At 38.4% G+C, this 14,470-nt stretch overlaps 1 protein-coding gene across 1 annotated transcript; it reads right to left on the bottom strand.

Moving 5' to 3' along the window:
* Positions 1 to 300: 300 nt before the first annotated feature.
* LOC143884707 (uncharacterized) lies at positions 301 to 12,766 on the bottom strand. The gene is made up of 8 exons (XM_077388437.1): positions 12,565 to 12,766; positions 11,104 to 11,211; positions 6,692 to 8,119; positions 6,255 to 6,497; positions 5,991 to 6,140; positions 2,875 to 3,000; positions 2,444 to 2,590; positions 301 to 776 (listed from the first exon to the last, which is right to left on the bottom strand). The coding sequence occupies exons 2-8, from the start codon at positions 11,182 to 11,184 to the stop codon at positions 519 to 521; spliced, it is 2,433 nt and encodes an 810-aa protein (XP_077244552.1). The 5' UTR covers positions 11,185 to 11,211; positions 12,565 to 12,766; the 3' UTR covers positions 301 to 518.
* Positions 12,767 to 14,470: the final 1,704 nt, after the last annotated feature.

Genomic DNA, 14,470 nt, shown 5'->3' with positions numbered 1-14,470 from the left:
AACGTTCACTGGACAGCCCAGATCAACAGGCATGTGCACGACTCGACAGTGGAGATGGTTTATAGTTAAATAATATTTAATAATCATTAATCATAGTGTAATATGATGTATTATGTACTGTGCAAAAGTGTAATATAATGGGAAAACTAAAAAGTTTTCATGTTCTTGTGACTTGTGAGTACTGAATCTGGTGTGGATTAGGGTTGTTTTGAACCTGATTCAGAAAACTAATCAAAATACAGAAACATGCCAGCGCTGAAGCGGGGTCTTTCCTTTAACTACCATCAGCAATCAGAAGCATTTGCATAAAAAATAATCAATAAATTATGGAAATAATACAAAATCTAATACACCACGCTTCTGAATAGCTCTGCACACAGGTAGGTAGGAATGCAATAAAAACAGGTTCCCAAGCCAAATTGAAGATTTTAACTACGCCAAACCAATTAAGCTTTTCTTAGCTGTGTAAAAATAACCAAATACTAAATTACAGAAATCAAAAAATGCATAACCATGGTTTAGTATCGCTTGCCTAGAATGACGCCGGTGATAACAGATACCATAGCTACACCTAAGATGAGTTGGAACTTCATCCCTGAAGAAGATGGCCCCTTCGTTTGAGTAGACGTAGTAGAAGCAGCCTCTGTGGCTTGCGTAGGTGTTGCTTCTGTTCTTTTCTTACTCTTCCTTTTTGGTGGGGTAGAGATGTCTGATCCAAATTCTCTGGATTTCACCTCCACCCTTTCCTTCAACTCGGCTTGGATTCCTTCTTCGCCCTGCAAACACAATAAAACGCATAAGCCTATTGTTGTCTTAAAACACATTATATCATCATTCATCAAAAGGATGCACTGAAAGTCTGAAAGCATCCATCCATCCTTTCCATGAATATACACATTGTTTGGAAACTCAATCAGGTGCTTGAAAAACCAGGCGAATTGATTTAGCATCCGACTCAGGTCAAGTTTTACAAGTATCTGTAAAACAAGAGAAAAACTTGAACAAGATATTCAACTTCTGCTTTTAATGGTATTCGACAAATTTGTATCCTTTTCTCGAGAAATAAAAAAGAATAATGATCAATCTGGACAAAAAAATCAATTTTTTGGGGCTCTAATAGATGTCTTTGTGTTTGTAAGGATGGAAGTGGACCAGACTTGACACCAATCCAAACCTCAATGTACCTTTGCTTTTCTCTTAAATCCCTGAGGTTAGTGTGCCCACTCAATCTTTGTATTGGGAGAAAAAACTCTTCTATTGTGATATTACCAGCCATTGCTCATTCTTTTCTTGATCTCTCAAGATATTGAGGGAAGGTGATCGTGAAACATTTATAGCATGTTCGCTATGTGAGTTTTGTCATAGTAGTGAGTCAATAATTATGAAACAATGTCTCCCAAATTGTATTAGTATTTTAAATTTCTCAGTGCTTACAATGTCTCCCAAATTGACTCGTACTTTTTAAATTTCTCAGTGCTAGTCTTTTAATATATAATTTTTAGATTTCTTAACCATTTTAAGTACCAAGTAGAAAAATATGATCGACTCAATCAAGTAAACTAAACCTCAAATCAACTGAGACTGACTACCATTTCAAAAAAAATAAACTGAGACTGAACTACCTTTTAATTCCAAGTCAAATTTCAAGCTTTTAAAACCTTGCGTTCACATGCAATATGCAAAGAATATAAGGACTGATGACATAGCTATACTTCTTTTAGCAAGGCATACCTAAGCCTTATTTAACATTGACAGCATAAAAATTGTAGCTACAACAAAGAATTTAGCAATGTCTCAAATATCATCGGCAACCTAAAAAAGTTATATTCATCTCCATTCAGTTGCATGGTAGTTAATTACCTCAACTTCCAAAATATCGATAGAGCTTCCTAGACGATAAATTTATACATGCATAGGAATGACTGCAGATCCATTAAGCTAAGAAACAAAGGTACCCAAAACCAACAAAAAAAGAAAAAAAAACAATAAAGAAGACATCATGACCTTTGGACCATAAAACCAATTATGTGAGGCTCTGGGAACACGGCTAAGAAATAATGGTACCCAAACCCAACAAAAAAAAGAAAAAAACAATAAAGAAGACATCATGACATGTGGACCATAAAAACCAATCATCGAAACCTCACAGATTGACTGGGAACACGACTAATTCAACTAAGTTTGGATGAGATTCGACAAGTCCAAACTACGCCGGCCGAAATTGTGATCATTTTGAGTGGTATATATAAAACAGGTGAGTTTTTTACTGTCCTGGGTGTATCCAACTTGAAAATCAAATGGGTGATTTTTTTGAACCTTGCATCAAGTTGTAATGACTTCATAGTTCATACCCAAAGACATCCATTGCGATTCTGCATTTACCAGAGATTCCCTACAAAATTATAGTAATAACAAATAATAACAATAATAATAGTCCACTTGCCTGATCCTCAGACTTGGTATGTGCCAACTTTAGCTTGTTTTCAAGTTCCACCACCTTATTTTCCAATTCTACAGTCTGGCTTAATTTATTCTTCAAGTTATCCAACTCTTCATTAACAAGAGCAAATTTTCTTCCTTCTTCTATTCCCTGCAAGAATGAAAACAATCATTGTGGATGAGATAATAAGAAGACCCTCAAACTATAGCTATATATTTTAGATACCCATGAAACAAATGTCAGTGGGTAGAGAATTAAAAGAGTAAATTAAACTTTTAAGAATGATACAAAAAGGGAGCAATAGGAACATCTTTATCATTTACGAAAAGCCTCTAGGCATCGTAGTGGAACTGAAACTTGTATTATTTGTGTTTATGGATGAAATAGTGACTGGTCTAAGATTCCAACGAAACAACTTCAAATAAAAAACCCACCTTTGCCTTATATTCTGCATCGGATAGTTGTAATTTCTGTTCCAGCTCCTCAACTTTCTTTTCTAGCTCCCCAGAATGATTCAAATCAGCTTCTCGTTCAAGATCTTTTCTCGAATATGCTTCTTTCTGTTTGATTAAAATATTTTGTTAAACACGCAGGTCTACAATGGCTTGTTAATTAATTCAACACTTCAATGATGTAAACGAATATATGACCAAAAAAAAAACTGTCCATGGATAAATGTGATATCCTACCTCTACAAAGATAATAACAATCACCCGTTACTAGTTTGATAAGATTTCAAGGTTATGCAACAAGTAGGTTCCATTCCAAAGGACAACAAAACAAGATGAAATGGTTTTGTTAAGAGTAATTTCTATAGGAAAATATGTGGATCAATAGCGTAAATTGATTTACTTAATAAATCGGCCATAAAACATGGATGAATGCAACCAATACCAACCGGTCTCACCGCCAGACAATATGGCGCAGACAGTCAGAAAAGTCTGGCCGGAAAAACGTGGTCCACCTGCTGCCAGAAAACCGATCCAAAATGCCGGCATTGGGTGCTTCCGGTCACCAGATATTGCTTGGTATTGCTTTGAAAATTTACCCAAGGTTATTTTTTTCATTTTGATAGAAGCCAGAACTGGTTTTGTCTTTGTTAACTTACCAACTTCTCCAAAAGCTTAAGCTGTTGGAGAAAGGCGTTATTTATCTTTTATACTTTAACACTCCCCCGCACGTGTGGCCCACTTGGCAAACACGTGGCACATGTGGCCCACTTTGGACCGACCATCGCATGTGGATTTTCGCTATCCGGGAGGTTTGAACTCAAGACCTTTAGCTCTGATACCATGTTAACTTACCAACTTCTCCAAAAGCTTAAGCTATTGGAGAAAGGCATTATTTATCTTTTATACTTTAACAGTCTTCTTGTGCCCGTGTCACAACAATATGTACCCATATTTTTTTTACTAAAACGGGTCCCCGTTTTCTAGCAGCCCTCTTTCTCATTAAAAGCACCAATCCAATTTTCCAGTTCATTTGAAATGCTATCACGGAATACCCAAACCATGCCAAACAATTTGAGTAGGGCCGCCCAAACCAAGGAGGAGTATCTGCAATGAATAAATATATGGTCTAAAGATTCCTCGGCCTTGTAGCATAGGACACACCGACTCGCCATCTGGATTGAACGTCCCATTAGTCGGTCGCAAGTGTTGATGCAGCGATGACTGACGGTCCACGCAAAAGCCAATATCCTTGGGGGAATATTTTTACGCCATATTCTCGATCTACCTGATGTTCCACCTTCTTTTTTTTGATGGGTAAGCTGGGGTTAGGCAAGACCCCCACCAGATGTATTAAAAAGAGAGAGAGGAAAATTTACAGGGGGCCACGAGGGCAGCAACAGAGAGAATAGAGGCCCAAAGGCAAACAAAAAAGACAAATCAAACAAGACTAAGAAAAACAGCAAACAAACCACAACCAGGGCAAAAAAAAGGAGTCGCCATGGATCATAGCCTCGAAGAAAAACCCCAAGCAATGCATCAGCAGGGGCACCACACACCAGAGTAAGAAGAAAGTCATGATCTTCGCCCAATGGGCATCTTGAAGGGGGAAAGCCCATAAGGGGAAGAAAGGAAACTAAATGACGAACACTTTTTCTTCTTCTGAACTTTATGCCAACCATCTTGATCCAAAAAAGAGCTTGGAAATCAGGGGAGTCATTGGAGAGTTGTTTGCCTTTCTCAAAAACAGGAGCAGTGCCATCATGATGAGCAAGGGCTGCAAATTTGTTGGAGTGGATTTGCTCTTGATGAATTGGAGGAGCCGAGGAGCTTGAGGGACCAGATTGATTGATGGACATACATAGGCTTGACAAATGAAGGATCATCAGCTCCAACTGCCTCCATTTGAGTCTTAGATTTCGGCCTCCACTCTTTCTTGTATTGAATTGGGGGATGATTCACATGGAGATGGCAAGAATCTGAACTATGGCTAAAATCCGCACAATGAGAACAAGCTTTAGGCTTCCAATCGTAATCAATTTGCTGAATAATCTCTCCCGAGGAAGTGCATAATTTGATAGAATCTGGGAGAGTTTGCTCGGCACTCACTAGAACACATAATCTAGCAAAACTAAGCCGGGAAGCAGCAGCTGTGTGAGAGTCCATGTAGAGGGGTTTCCCTAACAAACTCTACTGAGGCAATGGGAGTTCCAGAACTTTAGGTGAAGCCCGTGAAGTTTGATCCAAACCGGGATTTCATATATTCTCTTCCTCTCCATCACGATGTTCGGATCCCATCTCTGAAGAATCAAGGATCTTCCCCCATAATTATGACCATTTCCTTCTAGGATTCGGGTGCAATCTTCCTCACTATAAAATTTGAATAGAAAGAAACCGTGCTCCATCACAGCATAACCTTTCAAAAAATGACCTAACAGAAAACCCACCTTGAGCTTCAGGCGACCATAGAATACGATCATCATCACATAATTTCAGGTAGCATTCATTCAGCAGGAGCATAAGTCCCGTGAACTGGACAATCTCCTCCTCCTTCAAGTCTCGACGCATTCTTATATCCCATACAACTTTTGCTCCACCCCTGGTTTTAAATTTCGGCCGAAATCCGAAACCGAAATTTGGCAAATTTTTGGATTTCGCCCTTTACCAAATTTCGACCGAAATTTCGGAAATTTCAGTCCAAAATTTCGAAATTTATTAAATAATCTTTTTTTATTTATACCGAATTTCGGCGGTCCAAAATTGGTACTGAAACCGAAATTTAAAACCTTGGCTCCACCAGAACCCCTAATCATCAATTCTACGACAGTCGCTTCCCGATTGCTAGCAGCCCTCTTTCTCAAAAGTTAATGGCATTCTAGTAGACTTGTAGGCCAGTTTATTTAATAGTTAGTGTAAAACAACCAATTACTCCAAAAGCTTAAGCTGTTAGAGTTGGTGTTATTTTATCATTTATGCTTCAACAGTTGGCAATAATCATAGGAGTCAATTAGGGCATTACTCTTAAAATATATGGAGGAGAACAGTTGAAAACGGTAACAGGACAGAAGTAAGAAGTATCATAAAAATGATAGAGGGAGAACCTGTTCAGCTATGGTGGCATGAGCAATATTTAGCTCCTCTTGGAGTTTCACCACTTGTTCATCTAAAATGCCCCTTGTTCTTACATGGTCCTCCAGTTTGGAAGCTATTCCTGCCTCCTTTACGGCTGCCACTTCCCTAATGCTTTCCACCTACAACCAGTAGGAATTATCGGGAAGGGACAATTAAAGTTTCATTAATCAAGCCATACAAGTTGTTGGAATGTTCCTTGTGATGCTTTCATTGACGCATAACGGAAATAATACCTCTTCTTTCAATCGGGTTTCAGCCAACATCAATTGTTGTTCGAGTTCTTCTATATGAGTTTGCAGCCCAGATTTCTCAGTGATCTCAGCCTTGAGATTTTCCATATCAGCATTGAGAGAACTTTCCCTTGCCTTCTGTTCATTCAGTTGGCCTTCCAGTTGGATTATTACTGTTTGCAGTTCTTCTTTTGTATCATGATATGTTTTAGTGAGAACATTGTTCTCCTCCATCACAGAAGATATCTGCAAGGGAAGTTCTATACTCAGATCAGAAAGTTTGAGGGCATAGAGATCACTTAATATCTTGTTACTATTAGTCACCAAATATAAGTTTTCAGAATATGAAAATTAAAAAGAAATGTCACTGAATATGTGACTAATCAAAATTTGAATGTTACTTCTCTGTTCATCCAAAGATCAGATGTATAGGCTCAAACCTGTAATTGTAGTCTCTGCCCTTCAGAAGCAAGCTGTTGTGTCAAATCTTCTATCGTCTTCTTTGAAGAGTGAAGCTGTTCAACTGTTTCCTCCTTCTCAACAAGGATCGTGTTCAACATCATTTCTATCTCATTCATTTTTTTCTTATATTCTGCCAATTCCTGTGTAAGCTTCAAATTTGCCTCGGCTAGACCTTCCTTTTCCAAGAGAGCAGAGCTTAGCAGTTCCTGAAGCTCATTTACTTTAATCTGATAAGTTTCCAATTCCAGCTTGAGCTTCAAGTTTGTTTCAGCCAACAGTTCAGTCTCTGAAAAAGACTGTCTGGATATGCTCTCTGCCTCCATGACCTTGCTTTTGAGCTCATCAATGGTGTTTTCCAGAGTTACCAATTTTTCTGAATTTTCATCCAATTTTCCCTTTAGGAATGCCTCTCTTTCAGCTGCTCCCACAGCCACAACTTGATATACCTTGGCTTGATCTTCAAGAGTCTTCAGCTTGTCTGCATATTCCTGTAATTGGCTTTTTAGTTGTACACTTTCTTCCTCGAACCCTCTCAACATGGCCGTGAGCTCTGCAGTTATCTCACGGAACTCTTTTATTTCTTTATCAGCCTCAACGCTTTTTAGTTCAGCCATATTTAAGTGTTGTTCAAGCTCTGTAACCCTCTCCTGTGAAGATATCAGCTGCATCTCAAACTCTCTCATTTGTGATTTTGCTTCCTCCTTGGCTGCAGTTGAAGATTGAATTATATCCTCAAGTTCAAGATTCCTTTGTGTGGCAGTAGCCGCAACAACCCCGGATTCTTGATGGAGTTCTTCAAGAGACTTCAACTTTTGTTCCAGCTCAGTATTATGCGACAAAGCTTGTGAGAGAAGCTCGTCTGATTTGCGAAAATTATCATCTGAAAGCTTCAATCTTGTCTCGAGATCATTGCATAAGTCTTTTTGCTTTGATTCTTGAGCTCCCAATGCTTCTTGGAGTGCACTGAGTTGCGAACAGTTCTCCTCTACTTCTCTGATCTGTTCTTGCAATCTCTTCTGAGCGAGTTCGAGCTCTTCACAATGCTTATCCCTTTCCTCCAACTTCTCCTTTGCAACAACAACCTCCTCCTGCAGACGAGCTTTCTCAGATTGAGAATGCTCCAATTCTCTGGCGGCTTTTTCTAATTCAAGCTCCAGTGTTTTCATCTTCTCTTGGGCTTCTAAGAATTCTTTCCTTTCCATTGAATTACTTGAGCTGTGTTGTAGAGCAGATGGATTATCTTCTCCTCCTGCCGCTTTGTCTGTATCGGAACTGCCCTTCACATCTAATGAGTCCTCCACTTTTATGAATTCTCCATCCAAAGCAACTTCTTCTTCTTTGTTTCCTCCATTTCTCTCTTGGTTCAAATTCCCATTAATTAGAATCTCTTCCTCTTCTCCTTCTACCTGAAATACGATTTTAAGCATCAATAGGTAATCAGCAAGAACCAAATTTTGGATAAAAATATTGTGTAATTCATTCATGAATTTCCAAAGTTCCTGTCAAAATATCAGCCAGAATAGGTGTTTGCATAAAAAAACATGCGTAACTCAAGTTTTTAAACAGAGATTTACTTTTCCTGTCTTGGTTCTTCAGTTGTATGAGAAACAAAGATGTATAAGAAATCCAGTTATGAATTAAGATGGATATTTGAAAATTCAGTTGTATGAGAAATCCCGTCTAATATCCATAGAAGAAGAATTGTATGGAGAAATGAAGTTGTGCCTGCATAATGCCAATTTCGCAAGGCATCATCATTACTGCTTGAATTTATGAACATGGACTGTGTGTGTGTGTATACATATTGAACAGTCATCAAACCATTGTGTTATAATAAGAGAGATACATGCTAACATTCATCAATGACAATTGGAGGTGCATGATAGTGTGAATGCTCTAGGAGAAGCCTTAAGTCCTTGAGAAGTCAAAAAATTACAGCATGCTTGTGGAAAGCAAAGATCTTTCTCCCCAAAACTTGTTGGGGGTTCCATGCAAAAGCAAAGATCCCACATCGGAAAAGTGAGTAGATGTGACTTGGGCACCCTTCCCTTAATGGCTAGCTTTCAAAGACGAGTTCTACCTGGGTCCCCACAAGTGGTATTAGAGGCGGGGCGTTGGAACTCCGGTGTGGCACCGAGGACGGAAAAGTCCCTCGGGGAGGATCTCAATAACCCTAGTGTGCCTCCGACGATGGAAAAATCCCTCGGGGAAGATCTCGATAACCCTGATGTGCCTCCGAGGATGGAAAAATGTTACGTGCTTATTTGGGTCCCACCTTCGTTGAAATAAATTGGTTGAGATATTTATTATTTTGAGATTTGCTGTGTAGTTATTTAGTTAGTTAGGAGTCTTAGAGATAGGGCTTATCTAGATTAGAGATTTTTAATAAATAACTTGTACGCAGCCTTTCTTTGTTCGATGAAGAAATTTATCCCCAAATTTGTGTTTTTGCACAGAAAGGAGGAACGACCCTTCCCTCAAAGTGGGTCAAGAGGCTGATCTTCCCTCTAAGAAGATCAAATCTGTTACGAACCGATTTAGGTTTGTAACAAAAAATCCCTCTGGGAAGATCTCGTAGTTCCCACATTGCTCCCACGTTGAGGGGGGATATTGTTGGGGGTTCCACAAAAAAGCAAATATCCCACATCGGAAAAGTGAGTAGATGTGGATGGGCTTATGAGGACTTGGGCACCCTTCCCTTAACGGCTAGCTTTTAAGGGTGAGTTCTACCCGGGTCCCCACAAAACTCTCACGCCTCCTCTCCTCTATCTCTCCTCCCTTCCTTCCCTATTCATTTCGCAACCATTATTTCAACTTGGTATCAGAGCAGCAGCCCAACGGCTGGGGAGTTCTATAGAGATTCTGGGTAGAGGCCTTTACAGAGGGAATTTGGTTGATCAATCAACCACCCTATCAGGTACTTCACTGAAAATACCCTCATGAGAAACTATTGGGCAAATTACCATATTATAGATCCTTATAAGTATTTGCATGAAGTTGTTTTCCATACCTTCGTGACTAAGCAAGAACCAAGCTTGATTGTCGTTCACTACGCTATGCATTTCTTGGGTATATTCACTACTTGGTTTTGGAGTATTTTCTAGAAGTTTAGATGTTTTTAGTTGTTCTGTTCTATTAGAAGCAGCTTCTAGTGGAACTTTAAAAGCACAAGTCGTATGAGTGGTGTAGTAATTTTGAATTCAAGTAATAAAATATTTAAGTTTAAGTTTTTCCCTTTTGGTTCTTGGCTGCTTTTGGTTCTTGAGTTTTAAAGGGAAAATTAGTGGGAAAAAAGAATTCCAAGGTCTATTAGAGTTGCAAGATAAAAATTTTGGTATGAAAATTAGTGGGAAAAAGAAGATCCCAACTCATGGCAAGGCTGCAGTAGGATGTAGGCTAAAAATATTATGGAAAAGAAAATGTCACATAGGAAAAAAAAAAGGAAGAAGAAAATTTCTAATGTGATCCTAGGTTTCATCGGAAATTTTACCAAACACCTGAAGGATGACTGCCGCTTTCTGAATCTTTAAGTAATGGAAGCGAGCCACATATTGACGGAATTGTCGTTGGATGACGAGTGCTCCTCTTGTCTACCTCTTGATGTCAAACACTTTCCACGCTATCAGTCCTCACACATAAGCCTAGATCTGGATGCCTAAAGTAACTTGTCTCTTGTACACTTGCTTGGCCAGGTACATTCGCCAAGTTTTCTAGATCTTCAGACAAGATAATTTATATAATTTTATCGCAAGAGCTTTGGCTTTTTTTTCTCTCAAATCAGTCTAGCTCGTAGTATTTTGTATTCCTGAAAAGTCTTCGGAGCAAACTTTTCCAAAAATAAGTCCCTCGGTCACATCAAATAACAACTGGGTTTTCCTATTATGCGTCGCTTCTTCTTCAATGTTAGCCACCAGAGTTTTCCTGCTAATGTAAATCCTTTGGTCATCACTAGGATTATACTGCCGTATATACGTCTCTAGTGTGTCTACACAATCAAGACATTCTCTTTCATTAACTCCATAGAATCTTGGTATGTCTCTAATCCTCGGATCCATGAGTTGGGATATTCTAGACATATTCATGTTATCCCAATTAGACATTCGAACCTAGGCTCTGATACCAAACTGATGTAATCCTAGGCTATATCGGGAATTTTTTCGAGCACTTGAAGGGCGCTAGATGAATTTACCTAAAGCATTTAATTAAGGGAGACTCAAATTGGACTTTTGTCGGACACTTTGGGGGCTGAAAATGAATGAATCCTACAAGGGACCTAAGCACTGAGCTTTGATACCAAAATGATATGAACCCTTGAGAGCCAAGAGAAAGAGACAAAAAGGAAATAGAGAATCAAGATCAAGACAAGGGAAGAAAGCATAAAATAGAATACCGTGATAGGGATTGAGTCAACATCGCTGCTAGAGTTGTCAACCAACTTTTCATGTACTTCCACTTGTCTCTCTTCTTCCATGCCCTTTATTTTCTGAGATTACAACTCCTGAAAGAACATCAATTAATAGCAGAAATACCGAAAATAATAAGAAAATCATTGACATCTCTTGCAACCATGAAATTCATTTTCCAAAGAAAAAAATTAACATGAAATATTTTCTGTGGTTGCCAAACATATATGTACTCAAAATGAATATGGATTAATTTGGATAGGGGTGATTATTCGGTTATAATTGAACTGAATAAACCGAAATTTGATAACCGAAATAGCTTCGGTTATCAAATTCGGTAACCGAAACCGAACCGAAATTCCTAAAAACCGAACCGAAACCGAACCGATTAACAATTCGGTTATTCGGTTTGGATCGGAGGGCTAGGATCATCCGATCGAAATGATATTTTGAGCACAACCTAATTAAGTTGTGATCAATCAAATGGACGGTTTTGATCATCCTACGGTGTGCCCATATTGCACTTTTTTTTGGAAAAAAAATGGGTTTCATCCATAATTTCGGTTATTCGGTTAACCGATTTTATTTTATTTTAGATAACCGAAACCGAATAACCGAATTTCCAAAAAAAAAAAAACCAAAACCGAACTGAACCGATTCGGTCGGTTATTCAGTTATAACCGAATAATGAACGCCCCTAAATTTGGACGGCTAATCTCAAATTTTGAGTATCCTCGGAGAAGTTGAAACGGAGGGAGATATCATATGATGGGTGGCCGTACAAACCCTAATTTTTAAAAGGTGCAGTGCGGCCCACTACATAGGATGATCTAAACCGTCCATTTGTTGGGTCGCAGCATAAATAAGTTGTGCCCCAAACTCGTTTCGATAGTATGATACTATGATCCTAACTCTGTGATCTATAGAGGGATCATCCTACACAAACTATTTAGGCTGTGACCCAACAAATGGACGGTTTGGATCATCCTATGGAGTTACTTCTTGAAAAAATATGGGTTTGAACGATGCAAAAAGTGCCCACAGCATAGAATGATCGAAACCGTTCAATTGATGGGCCAAAACGTAAAATAAGTTGTGCCCCACAAGTCATTTCCGTAGTATGATCCTAGCCCTCCGATCAATATAGGAACTTCATATTATGGAAACCATTATAGAATAATGCTTTCCCAATTGATTTTCAAAGCGATTCCGTGGAAGATCTAGGGAAAAACCAGACCCTTTCATCAGCACATGTAGAAATTCGAGTTCAAGTTGAAAGATCAGTTTAACAGATTGGATCAGTTAAAAACCAAAGAGAGCTGAATCGATGAAAGATATGTGGAAAGTCCAATGAAAAATAAGCAAGCAGCAAAATCCAACAAAAATAGATGTAAAATAGTAGAAGACGTATTATTGAATCAGAAGAAAAGTGAAACTAAAATGAATACCAGTAAGATTGCGAGTGTTGGATTCGATTTCCCTAAAGAATGAAAAGTAGAAGATCGGAATAGAAGAAGATGCAGGCAGTCCAGGAAGGTTAAACGCAACTAAAGAGTTGGAATTGGTATGTTGTTGATCAAAAGACGAAAGCTTTTTTATTCAAGGTTTGAGGGGCCTGCATGTGGACCCAAGCAGCGAATAGGTATGGCAGGTAGAACCAGACTAAGAAACAATAAGGCCCTCAATTTCATTTTAATTGCGATACTACACTATCATTGCCGAGTTTCGAGCCTATGTATCAAACATCTCTCTTATTTGTCTTCCCAATCCATTTGGATGTATTAAAATTTCTTAGAAAAATTCTTCAAAAATTACAATTTATTTGTGAAATCTACTATAATAAGCCGGGATGAAAAGAGAGATTTTTTTCGATTTTTTTGAAAAATCGGTGAGAATTACACCTCACATTTTTTTTACTTTTTTGAACAAATGCCCCCATTCAACTCATATAATTGCAATCCTGCCCCCTCCTTTATGCTTTTAACAAAGGCACCCATTAGATCATATAATTTCAATCCTACCCCTCCTTTATGCTTTTAACAAAGGCATCCATTAGAGCCGCATAATTTCGATCTTACCCCCATTCTTTATGGTTTTTTAATTAAAAAACTATAGGGTGATATTGACCATCCGATTTAAGATAAGAGGAATTATGGAAACATCTATAGATTGGAAGGCTAGGATTGGCCTATGGAAATGATTTTTGGGGCACAACCTATTTATGTTGTGTTCCATCACATGGACGGTTTGGATCACCCTATCACGTGGTCCGTACCGTTCTTTGTCGGCCCGTGCATCGCACGGGTTTTTTACTAGTTATTTATAGCCGGTGTGATTGAATTTCAGTTACCAAACCTCTGTACGGCACTGTATCATCCAAAAGACCGTTTTGCCCTCTGAGTGCGTATTGAGGTTAGAAAGAGGGTTTACGTCCCTTCCTCCTTCATTGGTGCCATGTTCGTCTGCAGCCCCCTTAGCAGAAGAAAAAGAAGGAAAAATAAGAATCGACGTCAGAAAAAATAGAAGACGCCAAAAAAATGAAAAAAGAAGAGAAAGAAAGAAAAGACAATGGAAAAAATGGAGGTTGCTGAAAAAATAGAAAAGAAAAAATAAGGAAGAAGAATTAAAGTTGGGGTCGTGAGAAAAATGAAAGACACCTGAAAAATTAAAAATATATATATAAAAAAGGGGAATAATACCCATCCCCCCCGGCGCTTTTAACGTTATTCGTTAAATTTTAAAAGCTAGGAAAAATGTTAAAGGAGGTGAATTTATCCTCAAGCAGTGAACCATTCTCGTAGGAACCGTTAGGGGGGGGGGGGGGGGGGGGGATATGTGGAAAGTTGGGGTCATCTTGCTGAAATTTGGGATTGCCTCTCTAAAACTTAGCGTTGTCTGGGATAAATTTGGATCATCTCGGTTAAACTTAGTGTCTCCTTGATGAAACTTGGGGTCGCCTTGGAAAACTTGGTGTCATCTTGCTTAAACTTGGGAACGACCCAAGTTTTCTTAGGGGAAACAAGTTTCAAGGAGGCGCCCCAAGTTTTCTTAGACAACCCTTATTTATGTGCTTTATATGGACTTGGGGCAAAAGAGTCTATTGGATTGTACGATGTCATATGTTTGGGAACTGACTTCAACCACAATCCACCGATAATTTCATAAATAAAGCCCAACTTTATAAAAAAAAATCCCGATGTTCAAGAAAAAATACCAAACATATGAGACCCTAGAAATTAAAAAGGAGAAATTATGAATAAATTTTATTTATCCCAGAAAGATAGAAAATACGTTCCTTTTTTAATAAGAAAATTAACTTTTTATAAATTTTAATCATTTACAAATAATTCAAGC

The sequence above is a fragment of the Tasmannia lanceolata genome, unplaced genomic scaffold (genome assembly GCF_043159265.1).
Source record: "Tasmannia lanceolata isolate RefF3 unplaced genomic scaffold, GAP_Taslan_0.1 ptg000008l, whole genome shotgun sequence".
In the NCBI taxonomy this organism is placed as follows: domain Eukaryota; kingdom Viridiplantae; phylum Streptophyta; class Magnoliopsida; order Canellales; family Winteraceae; genus Tasmannia; species Tasmannia lanceolata.
The sequence above is the reverse complement of the archived record's forward strand: the minus strand, read 5'-3'. Positions and strand labels throughout refer to the sequence as shown.

Bases quoted from the DNA above. Each gene is read 5' to 3' on its own strand.
- LOC143884707 (XM_077388437.1), bottom strand. From the start codon at position 11,184: ATGGAAGAAGAGAGACAAGTGGAAGTACATGAAAAGTTGGTTGACAAC. The intron at 8,120-11,103 runs GTATTCTATTTT...ATCGTATTTCAG, and splicing joins TTGACTCAATCCCTATCACG to GTAGAAGGAGAAGAGGAAGA. The intron at 6,498-6,691 runs GTTTGAGCCTAT...CTTCCCTTGCAG, and splicing joins GGCAGAGACTACAATTACAG to ATATCTTCTGTGATGGAGGA.